General features: G+C 41.0%; 1 protein-coding gene across 1 annotated transcript in view; it reads right to left on the minus strand.

Annotated features, from left to right (window-relative positions):
- The window catches only part of SLCO3A1 (solute carrier organic anion transporter family member 3A1), an 858,554-nt gene that overhangs the window by 411,116 nt on the left and 423,255 nt on the right, over positions 1-24,183 (minus strand). The window contains exon 3 of the mRNA XM_053717636.1: positions 18,666-18,764. Within this exon, the coding sequence (XP_053573611.1) occupies positions 18,666-18,764 (99 nt within the window). The remainder of the gene's footprint in view (positions 1-18,665; positions 18,765-24,183) is intronic.

A 24,183-nucleotide genomic window follows, 5' to 3' on the forward strand; every position in this document is an offset into this window, starting at 1 on the left:
ACTGGACCAGGCGATCCCACGCCTGATGAGCCCGAGTAAGGGAACACGGACAATATCGTAAGCACACTCCCGGGAGGTGAGGTGCAGATGCACCAGCGCCAAAGATATGGCCATGCGAAACCGTGTCGTAACCTCTGGTGGGAACAGGCCACACTCCATAGAAGGATATATATAGTGTTTGTGTTACCTGCATGAGTAGTAAGAGTTGGTGGTAGAGAACTTGTCTCATGGGAAATAGAATCCCCAGAGGCGGATGGTTCAGTGGGCACCTATTCCCCGATCAGGAGGAACAGAGCACTCTAAAACGGCATTCAGAACAAAACTGATGGGCATGTATTACCCGGCCCAATTCATATTCTTCGCAATAATTAGAGTCTGAATCAGAGACATCCATTTGCAAAAAAAATCAGAATCCTCCATTACTGGGACACTGAATAAAAAATGGACCAATAAGAAAAATCTAAACGGCACCTTACACCCCCAATGGCTGGGGCACTCACCACCTCCATAGAACCAGACACCAGCGGACCAGGATTTCTCCATCGCCACACAGTCAGGAATGCGGAGATTGAATCACAAGGTAAACTGTGCAATCCATGCAAAAGCACCCCGACTGTAAAGGCCACATCTCTAGACATAGGCCGTTATGTTCCAAAATAGCCATGAGCCGAAGCAACACTACACAGTAGCAGACATAATCACATAACAAACATGATTATAAACCCCTCTGTTCAATAACCCCCCTCAGGTGATATTAACCCTTGATTCCTAGATACAAAAAGGAGCCTCACTGAGACCCTGTGTTAAATTTATCGCAGAAAGGTTGTAGCCCCTCTCGGATAAACAGTTGTAATTTCAATACATCCATGATGAAAGTAAAATGAAACGATCTTACCGGAATCTACACCGTGGAACAGGAACACAGCTCTTCAAGTGTGACGGATAGTAGCGTCACTTCTGCCATGGCTTCAGAGAAAAAAGCAGGCAGCAAAACTTGTCAACACTGATTGCATATGGAGCTGTTAATATGAGTCGGGATGGTTTCGCAGAAATACTCTCCCTGCATCTACGGACTCTAACTTTCACCCATGCTCTCACTGAGAGGCTGACAGGACTACTTAAAACTCCAGTCCCATGCCGAAGAGTACTACCCTCCTTAAGAGACTATCGGAAAATTCTGACACTTCTCTGCCAACCTCCTGGGACAAAAAGCAAAGAATGACTGGGGATGAGGGGAGTGGGAGAAGTGTGCCCTTCCTTATTTCTAATACATTTAAGACTAAGGTGTTTTCAGCACTTTTGAAAAAAGGAAGATGCAGATTTCCTTAGAGGGACAGTTTAGTCAAAATTAAACGTTCATGAGTTAGATAGGTCATGCAATTTTAAACAACTTTCCAATTTACTTTTATCATCAATGTTGCTTTGTTTTCGTGATATTCTTAGTTGGAAGCTAAACCTAGGTAAGCTCATATGATAATTTCTAAATCCCCTGAAGGCCACCTCTTATCTGAATGCATTGACATTTTTTCACAGCTAGAGGGCTTTAGTTCACGTGTGCCATACAGATAAGATTGTGCTCACGCCCGAGGAGTTTTTATGAAAGGAAAATGTTTGGCTAAAATGCTAAAATGCAAGTCTGTCAAAAGAACTGAAATAAGGGTACAGTCTGCAGAGGCTTAGATACAAGGTAATCAAAGAGGTAAAAAGTATATAAATAGTGTTGGTTATGCAAAACTGGGGAATTGGTAATAAAGGGATTATTTATCTTTTTAAACAATAAAAATTCTGGAGTAGACTATCCATTTAAAGGGACATGAAACCCCATTTTTTTTATTTTATAATTCAGAGAACATACAATTTTAAACAACTTCCCTATTTATTTCCATTATCAAATTTGCTTCATTCTCTTGTTATATTTTGCTGAAGGAGAAAAATATCCCTTTAATTAAAAAGAATATGTACATATCCTACAGTACTGGGAGCTAGCTGAGCACATGTAGTGAGCCAATCAAAAGAGAGAAATGTGTGCAGTCACTAATCACTAGCTAGCTCCCAGTAGTGTAGCATATGTACATATTCTTTTTCATCAATAGAGAGAACAAAGCACATTTAAAAATATAATTTAAATGTCTTAAAATTAAATACTCTATCTAAATCATGCAACTTCCTATCCTTTTAAGTTATTTTTTTTTTAGTTTATAAATGCCCTTTTCAAAGGTTTCTTAATGACACTAGGACTACAATGCATCTTTAACTGTATCTACTGTTTTCGACACAGTTGACCATGCTCTGTTCTAACAAATTCTACATTATTTTGGTATCCGAGCCACAGCATTCTCCTGGTTAGCTTCCTATCTCTCAAACCGCTCATTTACAGTTTCCTCTAACAGCATACCCTATGGTCCATTGTCTCTGCTAGTAAGACAACCTCAAGGCTCTGTCTTGAGTCCCCAGCTATTTTTTATCCATACTTTCTCGCTATATCCTCCCCTGGGTTCCAGTTATATGATGATGATACCCAAAACTATCTTTCCTCTCCTGATATTTCTCCCTCTATGCTCAACCTGGTTGCAAACTACCTCAGTGAAATTTCTTCTTGGATGTCATTGAACTACCTCCAACTCAATCTGTTTAAAACAGAGCTTTTTCTTATTCTTCCTCTCCTAGACATCCCACACTTGATAGCTCTCTTACAGTCGGAAGCTCTTTTCTCCACCCCTCATCCCACTGTTTCGTTATCACACTTGACTCTGAACTCACTCCACATATACAAGCGCTTACCAAATCCTGCTGTGCACAGTTATGCAACATTTCCATAATTTACCCTTTCCTTCTTCAAGAAACCAAAAAAATACTAATACAGTCCCTTTTTTTGTCAAATATTTACTACAATCTACTCCTAAATTGTGTCCCCAAACCCGGCCTCTCATCTATTATGAATGCTTCAGCAAGACTCATCCACCTCTACATCAGCTGCCCCGCTCTGCCAGTCCCTACACTGACATCTCATACACATTAGAATACAATGTTCACCCAGGAACATTTTAATGGGTGCACTACCCGGCAGATTTTACTGATCGCCCAGCTCTAATTTTAGCCAAAATAAGCTAAACTTAATTGATATTAACATGTTCAATGTTATGAAAGTATTACACCACCTGGCTACTGCATAAAGCCAATTGGCTGGCAAATGTTTTGTGGATAATACTGGAATACAATTCAAAATATTAACCGTAACCTATAAATCATTCAACAGCCTCACTCATCTTTAAATAATCCTTGACCCACCCACTTTGGTCAACCTCTGACCAACAACTCTCTTATTAATTCTCCTTCACTCTCTTATTTATAAGACTTCTCACACTCTGCTTCTGTCCTCTGGAATTGTTTACCCCACTCCATCAGGCTGTCTCCAAACTTGTATAGCTTCGGGCTTTCTTTGAAAAACCCCACCTATACAGGGAGTGCAGAATTATTAGGCAAGTTGTATTTTTGAGGATTAATTTTATTATTGAACAACAACCATGTTCTCAATGAATCCAAAAAACTCATTAATATCAAAGCTGAATATTTTTGGAAGTAGTTTTTAGTTTGTTTTTAGTTTTAGCTATTTTAGGGGGATATCTGTGTGTGCAGGTGACTATTACTGTGCATAATTATTAGGCAACTATATATATACCCATTTCAATTATTTATTTTTACCAGTGAAACCAATATAACATCTCAACATTCACAAATATACATTTCTGACATTCAAAAACAAAACAAAAACAAATCAGTGACCAATATAGCCACCTTTCTTTGCAAGGACACTCAAAAGCCTGCCATCCATGGATTCTGTCAGTGTTTTGATCTGTTCACTATCAACATTGCGTGCAGCAGCAACCACAGCCTCACAGACACTGTTCAGAGAGGTGTACTGTTTTCCCTCCTTGTAAATCTCACATTTGATGATGGACCACAGGTTCTCAATGGGGTTCAGATCAGGTGAACAAGGAGCCCATGTCATTAGATTTTCTTCTTTTATACCCTTTCTTGCCAGCCACGCTGTGGAGTACTTGGACGCGTGTGATGGAGCATTGTCCTGCATGAAAATCATGTTTTTCTTGAAGGATGCAGACTTCTTCCTGTACCACTGCTTGAAGAAGGTGTCTTCCAGAAACTGGCAGTAGGACTGGGAGTTGAGCTTGACTCCATCCTCAACCCGAAAAGGCCCCACAAGCTCATCTTTGATGATACCAGCCCAAACCAGTACTCCACCTCCACCTTGCTGGCGTCTGAGTCGGACTGGAGCTCTCTGCCCTTTACCAATCCAGCCACGGGCCCATCCATCTGGCCCATCAAGACTCACTCTCATTTCATCAGTCCATAAAACCTTAGAAAAATCAGTCTTGAGATATTTCTTGGCCCAGTCTTGACGTTTCAGCTTGTGTGTCTTGTTCAGTGGTGGTCGTCTTTCAGCCTTTCTTACCTTGGCCATGTCTCTGAGTATTGCACACCTTGTGCTTTTGGGCACTCCAGTGATGTTGCAGCTCTGAAATATGGCCAAACTGGTGGCAAGTGGCATCTTGGCAGCTGCACGCTTGACTTTTCTCAGTTCATGGGCAGTTATTTTGCGCCTTGGTTTTTCCACACGCTTCTTGCGACCCTGTTGACTATTTTGAATGAAACACTTGATTGTTCGATGATCACGCTTCAGAAGCTTTGCAATTTTAAGAGTGCTGCATCCCTCTGCAAGATATCTCACTATTTTTGACTTTTCTGAGCCTGTCAAGTCCTTCTTTTGACCCATTTTGCCAAAGGAAAGGAAGTTGCCTAATAATTATGCACACCTGATATAGGGTGTTGATGTCATTAGACCACACCCCTTCTCATTACAGAGATGCACATCACCTAATATGCTTAATTGGTAGTAGGCTTTCGAGCCTATACAGCTTGGAGTAAGACAACATGCATAAAGAGGATGATGTGGTCAAAATACTCATTTGCCTAATAATTCTGCACTCCCTGTACAATGAAGCTTGAAGCTTACCATCTTTCCTCTATTTTTCATCCTAATCAAACTAAATCTTAAACTGTCTTGACTCACTGCTGCAACTACAAACCATGTGACAAGCTACCCCAAACCTTATGTCTCTTCAAAGCAGGGCTCAACTCTTCCTGTACTATATCTGTTTAGTCTGTTGTGTATTTGTATCTTACCACAAATCTTTGTCATTATATACCCCTACCTTTGTACCTAGCGCCGCTGACTTTTGTGGCACTATACAAATAATAAAAGGATAGCAAGAATAATAATAATACATTGTAGGTAATCTGTATTTTCTATAAACTTGTATATGGATTATTTATTCCTATTTATTTCCTTAAAATCTTGTTCAAAGTCCACACCAGATTTGGTTAATGACAACATATCTATTACAATGTAAGAACTAAATTGTTTTTACCTAGACAAAAATGACTTTCTTTAAATAAATGGTGTTCCCAGCTATGGGCTAGATTATAAGTGGAGCGTAAATTAGCATGCCCGCACGCGCGTTAACTTCCCTAAAAACATAATTTATGCTTACCTGATAAATTTATTTCTCTTGTGGTGTATCCAGTCCACGGATCATCCATTACTTGTGGGATATTCTCCTTCCCAACAGGAAGTTGCAAGAGGATCAACCACAGCAGAGCTGCTATATAGCTCCTCCCCTAACTGCCATATCCAGTCATTCGACCGAAACAAGCCAAGAAAGGAGAAACCATAGGGTGCAGTGGTGACTGTAGTTTAAATTAAAATTTAGACCTGCCTTAAAAAGACAGGGCGGGCCGTGGACTGGATACACCACAAGAGAAATAAATTTATCAAGTAAGCATAAATTATGTTTTCTCTTGTAAGGTGTATCCAGTCCACGGATCATCCATTACTTGTGGGATACCAATACCAAAGCTAAAGTACACGGATGAATGGAGGGACAAGGCAGGCTTAAATGGAAGGAACCACTGCCTGTAGAACCTTTCTCCCAAAAATAGCCTCCGAAGAAGCAAAAGTATCAAATTTGTAAAATTTTGAAAAGGTATGAAGCGAAGACCAAGTCGCCGCCTTGCAAATCTGTTCAACAGAAGCCTCATTCTTAAAGGCCCAGGTGGAAGCCACAGCTCTAGTAGAATGAGCTGTAATTCTTTCAGGGGGCTGCTGTCCAGCAGTCTCATAGGCTAAGCGTATTACGCTCCGAAGCCAAAAAGAAAGAGAGGTTGCTGAAGCTTTTTGACCTCTCCTCTGTCCAGAGTAAACGACAAACAGTGTAGATGTTTGGCGAAAATCTTTAGTAGCTTGTAAGTAAAACTTCAAAGCACGGACCACGTCCAGATTATGTAAAAGACGTTCCTTCTTTGAAGAAGGATTAGGACACAATGATGGAACAACAATCTCTTGATTGATATTCTTGTTAGAAACTACCTTAGGTAAAAACCCAGGTTTTGTACGCAGAACTACTTTATCTGAATGGAAAATCAGATAAGGAGAATCACATTGTAAGGCAGATAACTCAGAGACTCTCCGAGCCGAGGAAATAGCCATCAAAAACAGAACTTTCCAAGATAAAAGTTTAATATCAATGGAATGAAGGGGTTCAAACGGAACTCCTTGAATAACTTTAAGAACCAAGTTTAAGCTCCATGGGGGAGCAACAGGTTTAAACACAGGCTTAATTCTAACCAAAGCCTGACAAAAAGCTTGAACGTCTGGAACTTCTGCCAGACGCTTGTGCAAAAGAATAGACAGAGCAGAAATCTGTCCCTTTAAAGAACTAGCTGATAATCCTTTTTCCAAACCCTCTTGGAGAAAGGACAATATCCTAGGAATCCTAACCTTACTCCATGAGTAATTCTTGGATTCACACCAATAAAGGTATTTACGCCATATCTTATGGTAGATTTTACTGGTAACAGGCTTTCGTGCCTGTATAAGGGTATCAATGACTGACTAGGAGAAGCCACGCTTCGATAAAATCAAGCGTTCAATCTCCATGCAGTCAGTCTCAGAGAAATTAGATTTGGATGATTGAAAGGACCTTGTATTAGAAGGTCTTGTCTCAGAGGCAGGGTCCATGGTGAAAAGGATGACATGTCCACTAGGTCTGCATACCAGATCCTGCGTGGCCACGCAGGCGCTATCAATATCACCGATGCTCTCTCCTGTTTGATTTTGGCAATCAGTCGAGGGAGCAGAGGAAACGGTGGAAACACATAAGCCAGGTTGAAGAACCAAGGCGCTGCTAGAGCATCTATCAGTGCCGCTTCTGGGTCCCTGGACCTGGATCCGTAACAAGGAAGCTTGGCGTTCTGGCGAGACGCCATGAGATCCAGTTCTGGTTTGCCCCAACGATGAACCAATTGAGCAAACACCTCCGGATGGAGTTCCCACTCCCCCGGATGAAAAGTCTGACGACTTAGAAAATCCGCCTCCCAGTTCTCTACACCTGGGATATGGATTGCTGATAGGTGGCAAGAGTGAGTCTCTGCCCAGCAAATTATCTTGGAGACTTCTAACATCGCTAGGGAACTCCTGGTTCCCCCTTGATGGTTGATGTAAGCCACAGTCGTGATGTTGTCCGACTGAAATCTGATGAACCTCAGGGTTGCTAACTGAGTAAAGCTAGAAGAGCATTGAATATTGCTCTTAACTCCAGAATATTTATTGGGAGGAGTTTCTCCTCCTGAGTCCACGATCCCTGAGCCTTCAGGGAATTCCAGACTGCACCCCAACCTAGAAGGCTGGCATCTGTTGTTACAATTGTCCAATCTGGCCTGCAAAAGGTCATACCTTTGGACAGATGGACCCGAGAAAGCCACCAGAGAAGAGAATCTCTGGTCTCTTTATCCAGATTTAGCAGAGGGGACAAATCTGTGTAATCCCCATTCCACTGACTGAGCATGCATAGTTGCAGCGTTCTGAGATGTAGGCGCGCAAATGGCACTATGTCCATCACCGCTACCATCAAGCCGATTACTTCCATACACTGAGCCACCGAAGGGCACGGAATAGAATGAAGAACACAGCAAGATTTTAGAAGCTTTGATAACCTGGATTCTGTCAGGTAAATCTTAATTTCTACAGAATCTATCAGAGTCCCTAGGAAGGAGACTCTTGTGAGTGGGGATAGAGAACTATTTTCCTTGTTTACATTCCACCCATGTGACCTGAGAAATGCCAGAACTATGTCCGTATGTGACTTGGCAATCTGAAAGCTTGACGCCTGTATCAGGATGTCGTCCAGATAAGGGGCCACTGAAATACCTCGCGGTCTTAGGACCGCCAAAAGCGATCCCAGAACCTTTGTAAAGATTCTTGGAGCTGTAGCTAACACGAAGGGAAGAGCCACAAATTGGTAATGCCTGTCCAGAAAGGCAAACCTTAGGAACCAATGATAATATTTGTGAATCGGTATGGGAAGGTAAGCATCCTTCAAATCCACTGTGGTCATGTACTGACCCTCCTGGATCATAGGTAGGATGGTCCGATTAGTTTCCATTTTGAACGATGGAACTCTGAGGAATTTGTTTAAGATCTTTAGATCCAAAATGGGTCTGAAGGTTCCCTCTTTTTTGGGAACCACAAACAGATTTGAATAAAAGCCCTGTCCCTGTTACGTCTGTGGAACTGGACAGATCACTCCCATAACTAGGAGGTCTTGCACACAGTGTAAGAATGCCTCTTTCTTTATCTGGTTTACAGATAATCTCAAAAGGTGAAATCTCCCTTGAGGGGGGGAAGCTTTGAAGTCCAGAAGATATCCCTGAGATATGATCTCCAACGCCCAGGGATCCTGAACATCTCTTGCCCATGCCTGGGTGAAGAGAGAAAGTCTGCCCCCTACTAGATCCGTTACCGGATAGGGGGCCGTTCCTTCATGCTGTCTTAGAGGCAGCAGCAGGCTTTCTGGCCTGCTTGCCTTTGTTCCAGGACAGGTTAGGTTTCCAGCCCGGCTTGGATTGAGCAAAAGTTCCCTCTTGTTTTGTAGCAGAGGAAGTTGATGCTGCACCTGCCTTGAAATTTCGAAAGGCACGAAAATTAGACTGTTTGTCCCTTGATCTGGCCCTGTCCTGAGGAAGGGTATGACCCTTACCTCCAGTAATGTCAGCAATAATTTCCTTCAAACCAGGCCCGAATAGGGTCTGCCCCTTGAAGGGAATGTTAAGTAATTTAGACTTTGAAGTCACGTCAGCTGACCAAGATATAAGCCATAGTGCCCTACGCGCCTGGATGGCGAATCCATAATTCTTAGCCGTTAGTTTAGTCAAATGAACAATGGCATCAGAAACAAAAGAATTAGCTAGCTTAAGTGTTCTAAACTTGTCAAGTATTTCAGTCAATGGAGTAGCTGTCTGAAAGGCCTCTTCTAGAGACTCAAACCAGAACGCCGCAGCAGCAGTGACAGGCGCAATGCATGCAAGGGGCTGCAGGATAAAACCTTGTTGACTAAACATTTTCTTAAGGTAACCTTCTAATTTTTTATCCATTGGATCTGAAAAAGCACAACTGTCCTCGACAGGGATAGTGGTACGCTTTGCTAAAGTAGAAACTGCTCCCTCCACCTTAGGAATCGTCTGCCATAAGTCCCGTGTGGTGGCGTCTATTGGAAACATTTTTCTAAAAATAGGAGGGGCGGAAAACGGCACACCGGGTCTATCCCACTCCTTATTAATAATTTCTTTAAACCTTTTAGGAATTGGAAAAACATCAGTACACACCGGCACTGCATAGTATTTATCCAGTCTACACAATTTCTCTGGCACTGCAATTGTGTCACAGTCATTCAGAGCAGCTAATACCTCCCCAAGCAATACACGGAGGTTCTCAAGCTTAAATTTACAAGTAGAAATATCTGAATCAGGTTTCCCCGAATCAGAAATGTCACCCACAGACTGAAGCTCTCCTTCCTCAGCTTCTGCATATTGTGATGCAGTATTAGACATGGGACTTAAAGCATCTGCACGCTCTGTATTACGTCTAACCCCAGAGCTACCGCGCTTTCCTCTGAATTCAGGCAGTCTGGCTAATGCCGCTGACAGGGTATTATCCATGATTGCCGCCATGTCCTGCAAAGTAATCACTATGGGCGTCTTTGATGTACTTGGCGCCATTTTAGCGTGAGTCCCTTGAGCGGGAGTCAAAGGGTCCGACACGTGAGGATAGTTAGTTGGCATAACTTCCCCCTCGTCAGAATCCTCTGGTGATAATTCTTTTAAAGATAAAAGCTGATCTTTATTGTTTAAAGTGAAATCAATACATTTAGTACACATTCTCCTATGGGGTTCCACCATGGCTTTTAAACATAATGAACAACTGTGTCAGACATGTTTATACAGACTAGCAATGAGACTAGCAAGCTTTGAAAACACTTTAAATCAAGTTTACAAGCAATATAAAAAAACGTTACTGTGCCTTTAAGAGAAACAAATTTTGCCAAAATTTGAAATAACAGCTGCTATATAGCTCCTCCCCTCACATGTCATATCCAGTCATTCGACCGAAACAAGACGAGAAAGGAGAAACCATAGGGTGCAGTGGTGACCGAAGTTTAATTAAAATTTAGAACTGCCTTAAAAGACAGGGCGGGCCGTGGACTGACTACACTACAAGAGAAATAAATTTATCAGGTAAGCATAAATTATATTTTCTCTTGTTAAGTGTAGTCAGTCCACGGGTCATCCATTACTTATGGGATACCAATACCAAAGCTAAAGTACACGGATGAAGGGAGGGACAAGGCAGGAACTTTAAACGGAGGGAACCACTGCCTGAAGTACCTTTCTCCCAAAAATAGCCTCCGAAGAAGCAAAAGTGTCAAATTTGTAAAATTTTGAAAAAGTGTGAAGTGAAGACCAAGTTGCAGCCTTGCAAATCTGTTCAACAGAGGCCTCATTTTTAAAGGCCCAGGTGGAAGCCACAGCTCTAGTAGAATGAGCTGTAATTCTTTCAGGAGGCTGCTGTCCAGCAGTCTCATAGGCTAAACGTATTATGCTACGAAGCCAAAAGGAGAGAGAGGTAGCCGAAGCCTTTTGACCTCTCCTCTGTCCAGAGTAAACGACAAACAGGGAAGAAGTTTGATGAAAATCTTTAGTTGCCTGCAAATAGAACTTCAGGGCACGGACTACGTCCAGATTATGTAAAAGTCGTTCCTTCTTTGAAGAAGGGTTAGGACACAAAGATGGAACAACAATCTCTTGATTGATATTCCTGTTAGAAACTACCTTAGGTAAGAACCCAGGTTTAGTACGCAGAACTACCTTGTCTGAATGAAAAATCAGATAAGGAGAATCACAATGTAAGGCAGATAACTCAGAGACTCTTCAAGCCGAGGAAATAGCCATCAAAAACAGAACTTTCCAAGATAACAGCTTGATATCAATGGAATGAAGGGGTTCAAATGGAACGCCTTGCAGAACGTTAAGAACTAAGTTTAAGCTCCACGGCGGAGCAACAGTTTTAAACACAGGCTTAATCCTAGCCAAAGCCTGACAAAAAGCCTGAACGTCTGGAACTTCTGCCACACGCTTGTGTAGAAGAATAGACAGAGCAGAAATCTGTCCCTTTAACGAACTAGCGGATAAGCCCTTTTCTAAACCCTCTTGTAGAAAAGACAATATCCTAGGAATCCTAACCTTACTCCATGAGTAACTCTTGGATTCGCACCAATATAAATATTTACGCCATATCTTATGGTAAATTCTTCTGGTAACAGGTTTCCTAGCCTGTATTAAGGTATCAATAACCGACTCCGAGAAGCCACGCTTTGATAGAATCAAGCGTTCAATCTCCATGCAGTCAGCCTCAGAGAAATTAGATTTGGATGGTTGAAAGGACCCTGAATTAGAAGGTCCTGCCTCAGAGGCAGAGACCATGGTGGACAGGACGACATGTCCACTAGGTCTGCATACCAGGTCCTGCGTGGCCACGCAGGCGCTATCAGAATCACTGATGCTCTCTCCTGTTTGATCCTGGCAATCAGTCAAGGAAGCATTGGAAATGGTGGAAAAACATAAGCCATGTTGAAGACCCAAGGGGCTGTCAGAGCATCTATCAGCACCGCTCCCGGGTCCCTGGACCTGGATCCGTAACAAGGAAGCTTGGCGTTCTGGCGAGACGCCATGAGATCCAGATCTGGTTTACCCCAACGATGAATCAGTTGGGCGAAGACCTCCGGATGAAGTTCCCACTCCCCCGGATGAAAAGTCTGGCGACTTAGAAAATCCTCCTCCCAGTTCTCCACGCCTGGGATGTAGATCGCTGACAGGTGGCAAGAGTGAGACTCTGCCCAGCGAATTATCTTTGAGACTTCCAACATCGCTAGGGAACTCCTGGTTCCCCCTTGATGGTTGTTGTAAGCCACAGTCGTGATGTTGTCCGACTGAAATCTGATGAACCTCAGAGTTGCTAACTGAGGCCAAGCTAGAAGAGCATTGAATATTGCTCTTAACTCCAGAATATTTATTGGGAGGAGTGTCTCCTCCTGAGTCCACGATCCCTGAGCCTTCAGGGAATTCCAGACTGCGCCCCAACCTAGAAGGCTGGCGTCTGTTGTTACAATCGTCCAATCTGGCCTGCGAAAGGTCATCCCCTTGGACAGATGGGGCCGAGAAAGCCACCATAGAAGAGATTCTCTGGTCTCTTGATCCAGATTTAGCCGAGGGGACAAATCTAAGTAATCCCCATTCCACTGACTTAGCATGCACAATTGCAGCGGTCTGAGATGCAGGCGCGCAAATGGTACTATGTCTATTGCCGCTACCATTAAGCCGATTACTTCCATGCACTGAGCTACTGACGGGTGTGGAATGGAATGAAGGGCACAGCAAGCATTTAGAAGTTTTGATAACCTGGCCTCCATCAGGTAAATTCTCATCTCTACAGAATCTATAAGAGTCCCTAGGAAGGGAACCCTTGTAAGTGGTAATAGAGAACTCTTTTCCACGTTCACCTTCCACCCATGCGACCTCAGAAATGCCAGAACTATCTCTGTATGAGACTTGGCAGTTTGAAAACTTGACACTTGTATCAGAATGTCGTCTAGGCACGGAGCCACAGCTATGCCTCGCGGTCTTAGTACCGCCAGAAGTGAGCCCAGAACCTTTGTAAAGATTCTTGGAGCCGTAGCTAACCCGAAGGGAAGAGCTACAAACTGGTAATGCCTGTCTAGGAAGGCAAATCTTAGGTACCGATAATGATCCTTGTGAATCGGTATGTGAAGGTAGGCATCCTTTAAGTCCACTGTGGTCATGTACTGACCCTCTTGGATCATGGGTAGGATGGTTCGAATAGTTTCCATTTTGAATGATGGAACTCTTAGGAATTTGTTTATGATTTTTAAGTCCAAGATTGGTCTGAAGGTTCCCTCTTTTTTGGGAACCACAAATAGATTTGAATAGAATCCTTGCCCGTGTTCCGTCCACGGAACTGGGTGGATCACCCCCATTAGTAAGAGGTCTTGTACACAGCGTAGAAACGCCTCTTTCTTTATTTGGTTTGCTGATAACCTTGAAAGATGAAATCTCCCTTGTGGAGGAGAAGCTTTGAAGTCCAGAAGATATCCCTGAGATATGATCTCCAACGCCCAGGGATCCTGGACATCTCTTGCCCAAGCCTGGGCAAAGAGAGAAAGTCTGCCCCCCACTAGATCCGTTTCCGGATAGGGGGCCCTCTCTTCATGCTGTCTTAGGGGCAGCAGCAGGTTTTCTGGCCTGCTTGCCCTTGTTCCAGGACTGGTTAGTTTTCCAGCCCTGTCTGTAACGAGCAACAGCTCCTTCCTGTTTTGGAGCGGAGGAAGTTGATGCTGATCCTGCCTTGAGGTTACGAAAGGCACGAAAATTAGACTGTTTGGCCTTTGATTTGGCCCTGTCCTGAGGCAGAGCATGGCCCTTACCTCCCGTAATGTCAGCGATAATTTCTTTCAAGCCGGGCCCGAATAAGGTCTGCCCTTTGAAAGGAATATTAAGCAATTTAGATTTAGAAGTCACGTCAGCTGACCAGGATTTAAGCCATAGCGCTCTGCGCGCTTGGATGGCGAATCCGGAGTTCTTAGCCGTAAGTTTGGTTAAATGTACGACGGCATCAGAAACAAATGCGTTAGCTAGCTTAAGTGCTTTAAGCTTGTTCATAATTTCATCCAATGGAGCTGTGCGAATGGCCTCTTCCAGAGACTCAAACCAGAATGCCGCCGCAGCAGTGACATGCGCAATGCATGCAAGGGGCTGTAAAATAAAACCTTGTTGAACAAACATTTTCTTAAGGTAACCTTCTAATTTTTTATCCATTGGATCTGAAAAGGCACAACTATCCTCCACCGGGATAGTGGTACGCTTAGCCAAAGTAGAAACTGCTCCCTCCACCTTAGGGACCGTCTGCCATATGTCCCGTGTGGTGGCGTCTATTGGAAACATTTTCATAAATATAGGAGGGGGGGAAAAGGGCACACCGGGTCTATCCCACTCCTTGCTAATAATTTCTGTAAGCCTCTTAGGTATAGGAAAAACGTCAGTACACACCGGTACCGCATAGTATCTATCCAGCCTACATAATTTCTCTGGAATTGCAACCGTGTTACAATCATTCAGAGCCGCTAATACCTCCCCTAGCAATACGCGGAGGTTCTCAAGCTTAAATTTAAAATTAGAAATCTCTGAATCCAGTCTCCCTGGATCAGATCCGTCACCCACAGAATGAAGCTCTCCGTCCTCATGTTCTGCAAATTGTGACGCAGTATCGGACATGGCTCTCCCATCATCAGCGCGCTCTGTCCTTAACCCAGAGCAATCGCGCTTGCCTCTTAATTCTGGCAATTTAGATAATACTTCTGTCATAACAGTAGCCATGTCTTGCAAAGTGATTTGTATGGGCCTCTCTGATGTACTTGGCGCCACAATATCACGCACCTCCTGAGCGGGAGGCGAAGGTACTGACACGTGAGGAGAGTTAGTCGGCATAACTTCCCCCTCGTTGTCTGGTGATAATTTCTTTACATGTAAAGATTGACTTTTATTTAAAGTGACATCAATGCATTTAGTACACAAATTTCTATGGGGCTCCACATAGGCCTTCAAACATAGTGAACAAAGAGATTCATCTGTGTCAGACATGTTTAAACAGACTAGCAATGAGACTAGCAAGCTTGGAAAATACTTTCAAATAAATTTACAAGCAATATAAAAAAACGCTACTGTGCCTTTAAGAAGCACAAAAAGCTGTCACAGTTGAAATAACAATGAACCAAATTAGTTATAGCAACCAAATTTTCACAGTAAATGTATTAAGTTAGCAAAGGATTGCACCCACCAGCAAATGGATGATTAACCCCTTAATACCCAAAAACGGATAACAATTTAATAATTAACGTTTTTATCACAGTCAAACACACTGTCACAGGTCTGCTGTGACTGATTACTTCCCTCAAAATGAATTTTGAAGACCCCTGAGCTCTCTAGAGACGTCCTGGATCATGGAGGATGAAGTAGGAAGATTGTGACTGAAATTTTACTGCGCAAAAAAACGCTAAAATAGGCCCCTCCCACTCATATTACAACAGTGGGGAAGCTCAGTTAACTGTTTCTATGCAGAAACAAAAGTTAGCCATGTGGTAAAAATCATGCCCCAATAAGTTTTATCACCAAGTACCTCACAAAAAACGATTGACATCCCAGTAAACGTTTTGAACATACATTTTAAAAGTTATGAAGTGTTATTAATAAGCCTGCTACCAGTCGCTGTTACTGCAGTTAAGGCTCATACATTACTTCAGTATTAACAGTATTTTCTGAGTCAAATTCCATTCCCTAGAAAAATACTTCAGTGTACACACACTCATCAGCCTAATAAAAGTCGCTACCACTGCATTTAAGGCTGAACTTACATTACATTGGTATCAGCAGTATTTTCTCAGTCAATTCCATTGCTTAGAAAAATAATTTACTGCACATACCTTGTTTGCAGGGGGGCCCTGCATGCTATTCCCCTTTTCTGAAGATACCTCACTCCTCAGAATGTGCGAGAACAGCCAGTGGATCTTAGTTATGTCTGCTAAGATCATAGAAAACGCAGGCAGATTCTTCTTCTAATGCTGCCTGAGAAACAAACAGCACACTCCGGTGCCATTTAAAATAACAAACTTTTGATTGAAGAAATAAACTAAGTTTAAAAACACCACAGACCTCTCACAACGACCTATCTTTAGTTAGGTTGCAAGAGAATGACAGGATATGACATGTGAGGGGAGAAGCTATATAGCAGCTCTGCTTGGGTGATCCTCTTGCAACTTCCTGTTGGGGAAGAGATATAATCCCATAAGTAATGGATGACCCGTGGACTGACTACATTTAACAAGAGAAAAGGCAGTTAAACTAACAAATTTTTTACAGTGTATGTAACAAGTTAGCAGAGCATTGCACCCACTTGCAAATGGATGATTAACCACTTAATACAAAAAACAGATTAATAAAACGAAAAATACGTTTTTAAACAGTCATAACAACTGCCACAGCTCCACTGTGGCTTTACCTTCCTCAATACACGACTTTTGAAGCCTTTTGAGCCCTTCAGATATGTCCTATAGCATGCAGGGGACTGCTGAGGGAAGCTGAATGCCTCTGTCTGTAATTTTAACTGCGCAAAAAAGCGCTAAAATAGGCCCCTCCCACTCATAATACAACAGTGGAAAGCCTCAGGAAACTGTTTCTAGGCAAAAATCAAGCCAGCCATGTGGAAAAAAACTAGGCCCCAATAAGTTTTATCACCAAAGCATATATAAAAACGATTAAACATGCCAGCAAACGTTTTATATTGCACATTAACCAGAGTATATATCTCTGATAGCAAGCCTGATACTAGTCGCTATTAAATCACTGTATTTAGGCTTAACTTACATTAATTCGGTATCAGCAGCATTTTCTAGCAATTCCATCCCTAGAGAAACTTAAAACTGCACATACCTTATTGCAGGATACCCTGCACGCTATTCTCCCTCTGAAGTTACCTCACTCCTCAGACATTTGTGAGAACAGCAGTGGATCTTAGTTACTTCTGCTAAGATCATAGAAAATGCAGGCAGATTCTTCTTCTAAATGCTGCCTGAGATAAAATAGCACAACTCCGGTACCATTTAAAAACAATAAACTCTTGATTGAAGAAAAAACTAACTATATTACACCACTTTCCTCTTACTACCTCCAGCTATGTTGAGAGTTGCAAGAGAATGACTGGGTATGGCAGTTAGGGGAGGAGCTATATAGCAGCTCTGCTGTGGGTGATCCTCTTGCAACTTCCTGTTGGGAAGGAGAATATCCCACAAGTAATGGATGATCCGTGGACTGGATACACCTTACAAGAGAAAGTACGTTATTTGCACATGTCATGTAGTCCGGGTAATACAAGTTGAAAGTAAAGCACTAACCGGACGCACAAAAAAAAGTAGAACTTGGAATATTGCAACTGCATTAACATATTCCCCATAGATTTTAATAATACCCATACTCACACACAAACCCGATAGTGTTTAACCAATTGAGCTAACCCGACATAAAATATTTATATTTCACATTCCAATGTCTTCACATAGCAGAATATGTTTTAGTTTTATATATATATATATATATATATATATATATATATATATATATATATATATATATATATATATATATATATATATGTGTGTGTGTGTTGGTTTTTAAAAAAAAAAATTGTGTGTGTGTTTATATGTCTGTAAAAAAATTTGTGACACTGTTCGTGAGAGTGCACTTGACTTTGTATCATATATATATATATATATATATATATATATATATACACTCACATATACATACATATGTACACAGATATATACATGTATATACAGTACATGAATGTATCTCTATTGTAAAGCCCTTTGTCTGCCTTTTATAACACCTGGGAACTCATATTTTTTATCCTGTATGACTTTTTTATGCATTTTTTTAAAAATAATTTTATTAGTGATATTATGAATGTAACTGTACTTTTAAATATAATTTTGATGTTTTTTATTGTGCAACTTTTTTTGTCAAACATAACTTAACCAGAGCTTTGAAGTCTCAATATCCCAACGCATTAAATTCAATGGCGCTCAAGCAAACACATTTACTTTCAACCTGTAATATGCACGCTACTTCCAATGCTCTCAAAGAGTCGGGGTAAACCCCTTATCACTCGCATGCAACAGTTAGCGTGCCACTCGTAATCTTGCCCTTAAACGGCCATAATAGTTCATTTGTTAACCAGAGTTCAATTTGCGCTAACCCGACATTTATTAAATTCAATTGAGCTCAAGTGAATGCGTTTACTTTCAACTCATAATATGCACGCTACTTCCCGACACACCCAAAGAGATGCAATATACCCCTTATCGCTCACACGCAACAGTTAGTGCACCACTTGTAATCTAGCCCGATATAGACAACTTTTGTTTTTGTTTGGATAACTACAAGGTGACAGTCTATTTAAAAGGAAATAGAAAAAGTGAATTTGTGATATTCTTCACCCACTGAAAAGTTGTTAGAATCTCACACGGTCTTACAGCAGGGTCTGCTTGCAATAACACAGAAATCTGACTAATATATTTGTTCATAGAAAATTAGAATTCTAATACAGTTGAATAACAAATGTAACTTACTGGTGTCAATGAAAATTGCATCCACGTACATTTTGGTACAAAAAGAACCCAAGATAAAGCCACAGGCAGGTCCAAATACCAGCATGGTAAACAGAATACCTGAGGAAAAATCAGACAGACAGTTAAAGGCATTGATACATCTCAGGACCCATAGATAAAATGTATTGATTTCAAACACAAACACAACATTTGGAGATTTATTGGATATAAAGAAAGTCTAAAATGTGTGAATCTGCACTGTGTATATACCTGTATCATCTATGTAATTATACATTTCATATTCAAGCACATTGCTTACTGTTTTTATCTGAAATCTATAGCAGTTTGGTATTTTGAGAAACTAAAAGTAATCACAAATTTAGTGACTACTGATACATCATTTCTGTTATAAGACAGATTTTAGTAGAAGCAATTGAGTACTCCCTACCCCAGTCCCTAGGAGCTAACAACACAAGATTATATAGAATGGTGAGAATACTGACTTAATGCAATGTCTATTGTATATCATTATGTAGACATCTCTAGCAGTTAAAAACAACAGCTTTATAAGAACAAAACTCTGAATAAAGGGTCTACCCATTATACTTGAAGTCATTAAAGAAGCTAGATGCAAAATAAGAATGAGGTCAGCGCAATCTTTTTTAATGTCACCGTACGCACAGAGCATTGACTAGAATCACTTATATATGAATACCACATTTTTTATAATGGGACCTTTACTGCCATCTACTGTTAAAATTTGTATCTATCACCAGCTACAAAACAGCACACACTTGCTGGACAGAAATAAAGCTAATGAGAGATTCAACAAAATCAACATTTTTAAATCTATCTATCTATATGTCTGTCTTTCTGTCTGTCTATATTTATCTATCTGTCTATCATCTTTCTATATCTATCTGTCTATCTATCATCTATTTATTTCAATCTATGTCTCATCATCTATCTGTATCTGTCTGTCTATCTATTTATCTTTCTTTCTTTCTATCATCTATGTATCTATCTATTTATCTATCTATGTATCTATCTATCTATCTATCTATCTATCTATCTATTGATCTATCTATCCAACCCTGCATGCCTTTTTCCAATGCATCAGAAAACAGATACAGGGTTCACATGAGATCTGCAGTTTTAAAGTATTCCTGTTTTTACCTCTTCTAAACATTCTGACACTTTCCAGTTGTTTTGGGCTTTTGTTTTCCATGACATTCCAATACTTTAGTATAGTAGAGTGAAAGTTTGAATAAAAAGCCAACCAAATTACTAATTTGATATATTTTGAGCATGATGATTTTTTTACACTCTTAGGGAAACTAAGTGGTAAAACCAAAAGAAACATTATTTTCAAAGTGGTATCTGTTGCTGATTTACATACATCCAAAAACAACATAGAGAATGTTTGCAAAGAGTGTATTCTAAAAGGGACAGTCTATAATAAATATAATACCCATTCCCCAGTTTTGCATAACCAACACTGTTATATTGATACACAATTTTACCTCTGTGATTACCTTGTATCTAAGCCTTTGCAGATTGCAACTTTATTTCAGTTCTTTTGACATGCTTGCATTCAGCCAATCAGTGCTGATTCATAAAGAACCACTGGAGTAAGCACAATCTTATCTATATGGCACATATAAACTAGTGATGTCTAGCTGGGAAAAACTGCCAAAATGCATTCAGATAAGAGGAGCATTCAAGGGCTTAGAAATTAGCACATGATCCTACCTAGGTTTACTTTTCAACAAAGAATACCAAGAGACAGTGGTGGAACTACCGGGGGGCAAAGATTGCAAGGAGTGACGAGTCCTGGAGGTCTGCTACTTGGTGGGCTTAGCAGGTGCGACAGACCCTGTAGTTTGGCCACTGCTGGGGAAGCCCAGGACAGTAGCAGGGGCCCAGAATGGTAGCAGGAGGGGCCCCATGGAGGTTACAGGCAGAGGCACCACAACACGATCTTTTAGGGCTCGATTTATCAAGTCATTCACAAGAGAACCTGCAGTCACAATTTATCAAGCAGCGGTCATCAGACCGCTGCTTCCTAGCCATTTCTCCACCTCTTAGGTGGAGAATGTCAATCTCCCTGGTCTCGTCAGACCATGGAGATTGACAGCTCCTGCCCTGCTTGTGACTGGCTATATGTGGGCAGGTGGCGGCATTGCATGCGAGCTGTTAATGTAGTCCTCCCCTCGCATATCCACCCTCTCCTCTCTAAAAGTCTGCATGCAGACACAATACAGTGAGTGGGCTTTTATAGAGAGGACAAGGCAAGTGTGTGTGTGTAAGGAACAGCATTTTGAACCAGAAGGAGAACAACAATCTTGCTTCTGCTTGAGCATTCTGCCCTGGTTCTTACACAGAAGATGACTTTCTAGGGCTGGAGTTGGGTTGGGTGGTAAAAAAACAGTTTAGTAACAAGGAGACGAGTGTGGAGATTGGGGAGAGTGTCAGTGAGTTGAAAGGAAAATAACTGATGTGGTGAAGAGAGCGTCTGTGGAGAAGATGATTACTGTGTTTTGTGTATTATTATTTTTTTAATTAAGCTGCTTCTCAAAGGCTAAAAAAAGTGATTACAGGACACATCCCTAGGCCACCATATAAAAAAAAAAACTGTGCAAATTGTATCGTATTGTTGTTTTACTTAAACATGAGTGCCAATCTATTTTGTCCTTAGGGTGTTTCTCTCTCTGAGCTTGTGTGATGTTACCATACATATTATATACTCAGCTTTATACTGTGTGTATACAGCACAATAAAGAGAAGCAAGCTTTTTATCTCCTCTTTCTTCTCTAACTCTCTCCCTTTCCCCCTTTCTGTCTTCTCCTCTCTATCTCCTCTCTCTACCCTTTCCCCTCTCTCCTTAACCTTTTCTCTCCTCTTTTTCTCCCTCCCCTTTCTACTTTCTCTCTCTCCCCCCCCCCCCCCTGGCGTCTATAATTAATATAAGCATAGAAATAGCCTTGAATTAACAAAAAAAACTCTTTTAAAACCTATTCACTTCAAATTTTCTAGGTTTGTAGTGACTGCCAAATTAAACCACTATTTTAAATAGAAGAGGTGCAATGTTATATGTCACAAAAATCTAGGTTGTCTTAATACAGCCAAGCCAAGGCCTACAGAAAAAAAAATGTAAGCATTATTCTCACATGACAGTGCTCCACAGCCAATTTATCTAACATGTCCTCTGAAGTATAATTATCATTGTATTTGTTCTTAAGACACCTGTGGTACATTAAATCGTGATTCCAGAAAAAAAATGGTGAGGGCCATCAAGTGCTATAAATATGCTCAAAAATAAACTGTTCAAAGCAAAGTTCATAAACTCAGTGCTATTGCAGATAACTTCTTTTACCAAGAGGAGGCTGTCATACAGCAAATGGCGCAAACACTCACTGCTGATATCCCTCCAATGGAACACACAGGCCCCTATTTAAGAAAGCTCTTGTGGACCTGATCCGACACTGCTGATCAGGTCCGCAATACCTTGCTGAATGGGGAGAGCAATACGCCGCCAGCAGGGGGTGTCAATCAACCCGATCGTGCTCGATTTGATTTCTGGTGATTCCTGTCCGCCCGCTCAGAGCAGGCGGACAGAGTTATGAAGCAATTGTCTTTAGACCGCAGCTCCATAACTTGTGTTTCTGGTGAGTCTGAAGACTCGCTAGAAACACGGGCCCACAAGCTCCCTACGGAGCTTGTTGAATGGGCCCCACAGGGTTCATTATTTGATTAAACAATTTGCAGTCCCTCTTGTAAAGCCAATCGGGGGGATTGGCTTTACAAGAGGGACTGCAAATTGTTTAACCCCACTCTATTGTTTCTAACCTGATAAAATTGGGTAGATTTAACAAATGGCGGATGGACATGATTCGCTGTAGCGAATCATGTCCTCCCTACATCGTTAAATGACTTCAGCATACGCTGTCGGCATTTATCATTGCAAAGCATTTCTGGTGAAATGCTTGTGCAATGCCGCCCCCTCCACATTCACAGCCAATCAGCTGCTAGCAGGGGGCGTCAATCATCCAGATCCTATCTGATCGGGATGATTGTAGTCCGCCACCTCAGAGGTGGTGGACGGATTAAGGAGCAGCGGTCTTAAATCCTGAATTACGTAGTACTGCATTTGAGTTCACTTATATACACTTCTTGCATCTTAACACTTACTTTTCATTTTTACATTTCTTAAAAAAACAAACTATGAAGGGTGAGGTTAATAACTAAAGCATTGCAGTTAATTTGAAAAAAATAACAGCAACAAATTGATACTCATTTTAAATACTGTATAGTACAAGTGAAATATTGGTAATTATATTTAGGTAATTTAAATACATTGAAATTAAATGTAATGTTATTTCAATGACAAGTTATAAAATTATCCTGACTTAAAATGTAATTGTCTGTCTTAGAATATGCATATTTTAAACAGAAACCATGGACACATTTTGATGGTTTGATATTGTGGTTCTCAAGAGAGTTCCTGACATTGTTTTCTCACCTCTATCCTATTTTTTTGTCCATGTATTTGTCACCTTTTTGCATGGACAAAAACAATATTGCATTGAAGAAAATGTGATCGCAACAATGTTGTCACAAAAGTATTTTTGTATCTAGTATCGGGTGACTGTTTTCAACAGGATTGTCCTGTTTTTTTAACACACTGTCCCCTGAAATTTTAAAGGACTGTTTACTTATTTCATTTTTTATTATATATGCGCAACACTCATGCTGGTATTATTTTTGTGTCCATCTCAGTGCTATGGCATGCAATATCTGCAGCTGTTAACAACTCATGATATGGGAAAATGCAGTTCCCCGCATGCTGCAGTGGTGGAGATGTGTAAAAATAGTAGGCAGAAGTTTTAGCACCTTTTTGATGATGTCTGATTGGAAGTGGGGGCAAGCAAAGAGAGTTGAGCAGCAGAGACAGAGTTGATCTGCAGAGAGAAAGAGAGAGAGAGAGAGAGAGAGAGAGAGAGAGAGAGAAAGAGTGCAATTGAACATGAGGGAACCATTATACATTAGAGTGAATGTTGAAAAGCAGAGACAGGGCTGAACAGCAGCAATCTTTGATGAAGCTCATGTGCCCATGCGCAAAATGCGTCGGTTAAGAGGGAGTTCCGTGCCGAATTGCATGTTTCAACACCAATAAATCACTGATGCTGACTGACATTAAGGACTCAGTTTCTCTTCTTACTGTTGTCTCTGAACAGAGAGAGAGAAAGTTAACAGCAGAGAGATTACGGTTAATAACCACTAATGTGCTTTATTGTAAAATTATATATGTTGTGAATATTATATTTATGTGACCAGATGTGTAAGGGTGTGTGAGCGTTAGAATAAATAAACTTAGAAAATCAATAATTACAATTTGTAAGAATTACAGTTGTTTATTGTTATCTGCATGTTTTCTGTAATCGTGTATAACATTAATAATGTTCATTAATCATAGTAAGAATAACTGAATTTAAAATAAATGGTTCGAAATGCTACAGCAAAAACCTAGTCTAATACT

Source organism: Bombina bombina, chromosome 6 (genome assembly GCF_027579735.1).
Source record: "Bombina bombina isolate aBomBom1 chromosome 6, aBomBom1.pri, whole genome shotgun sequence".
In the NCBI taxonomy this organism is placed as follows: Eukaryota; Metazoa; Chordata; class Amphibia; order Anura; family Bombinatoridae; genus Bombina; species Bombina bombina.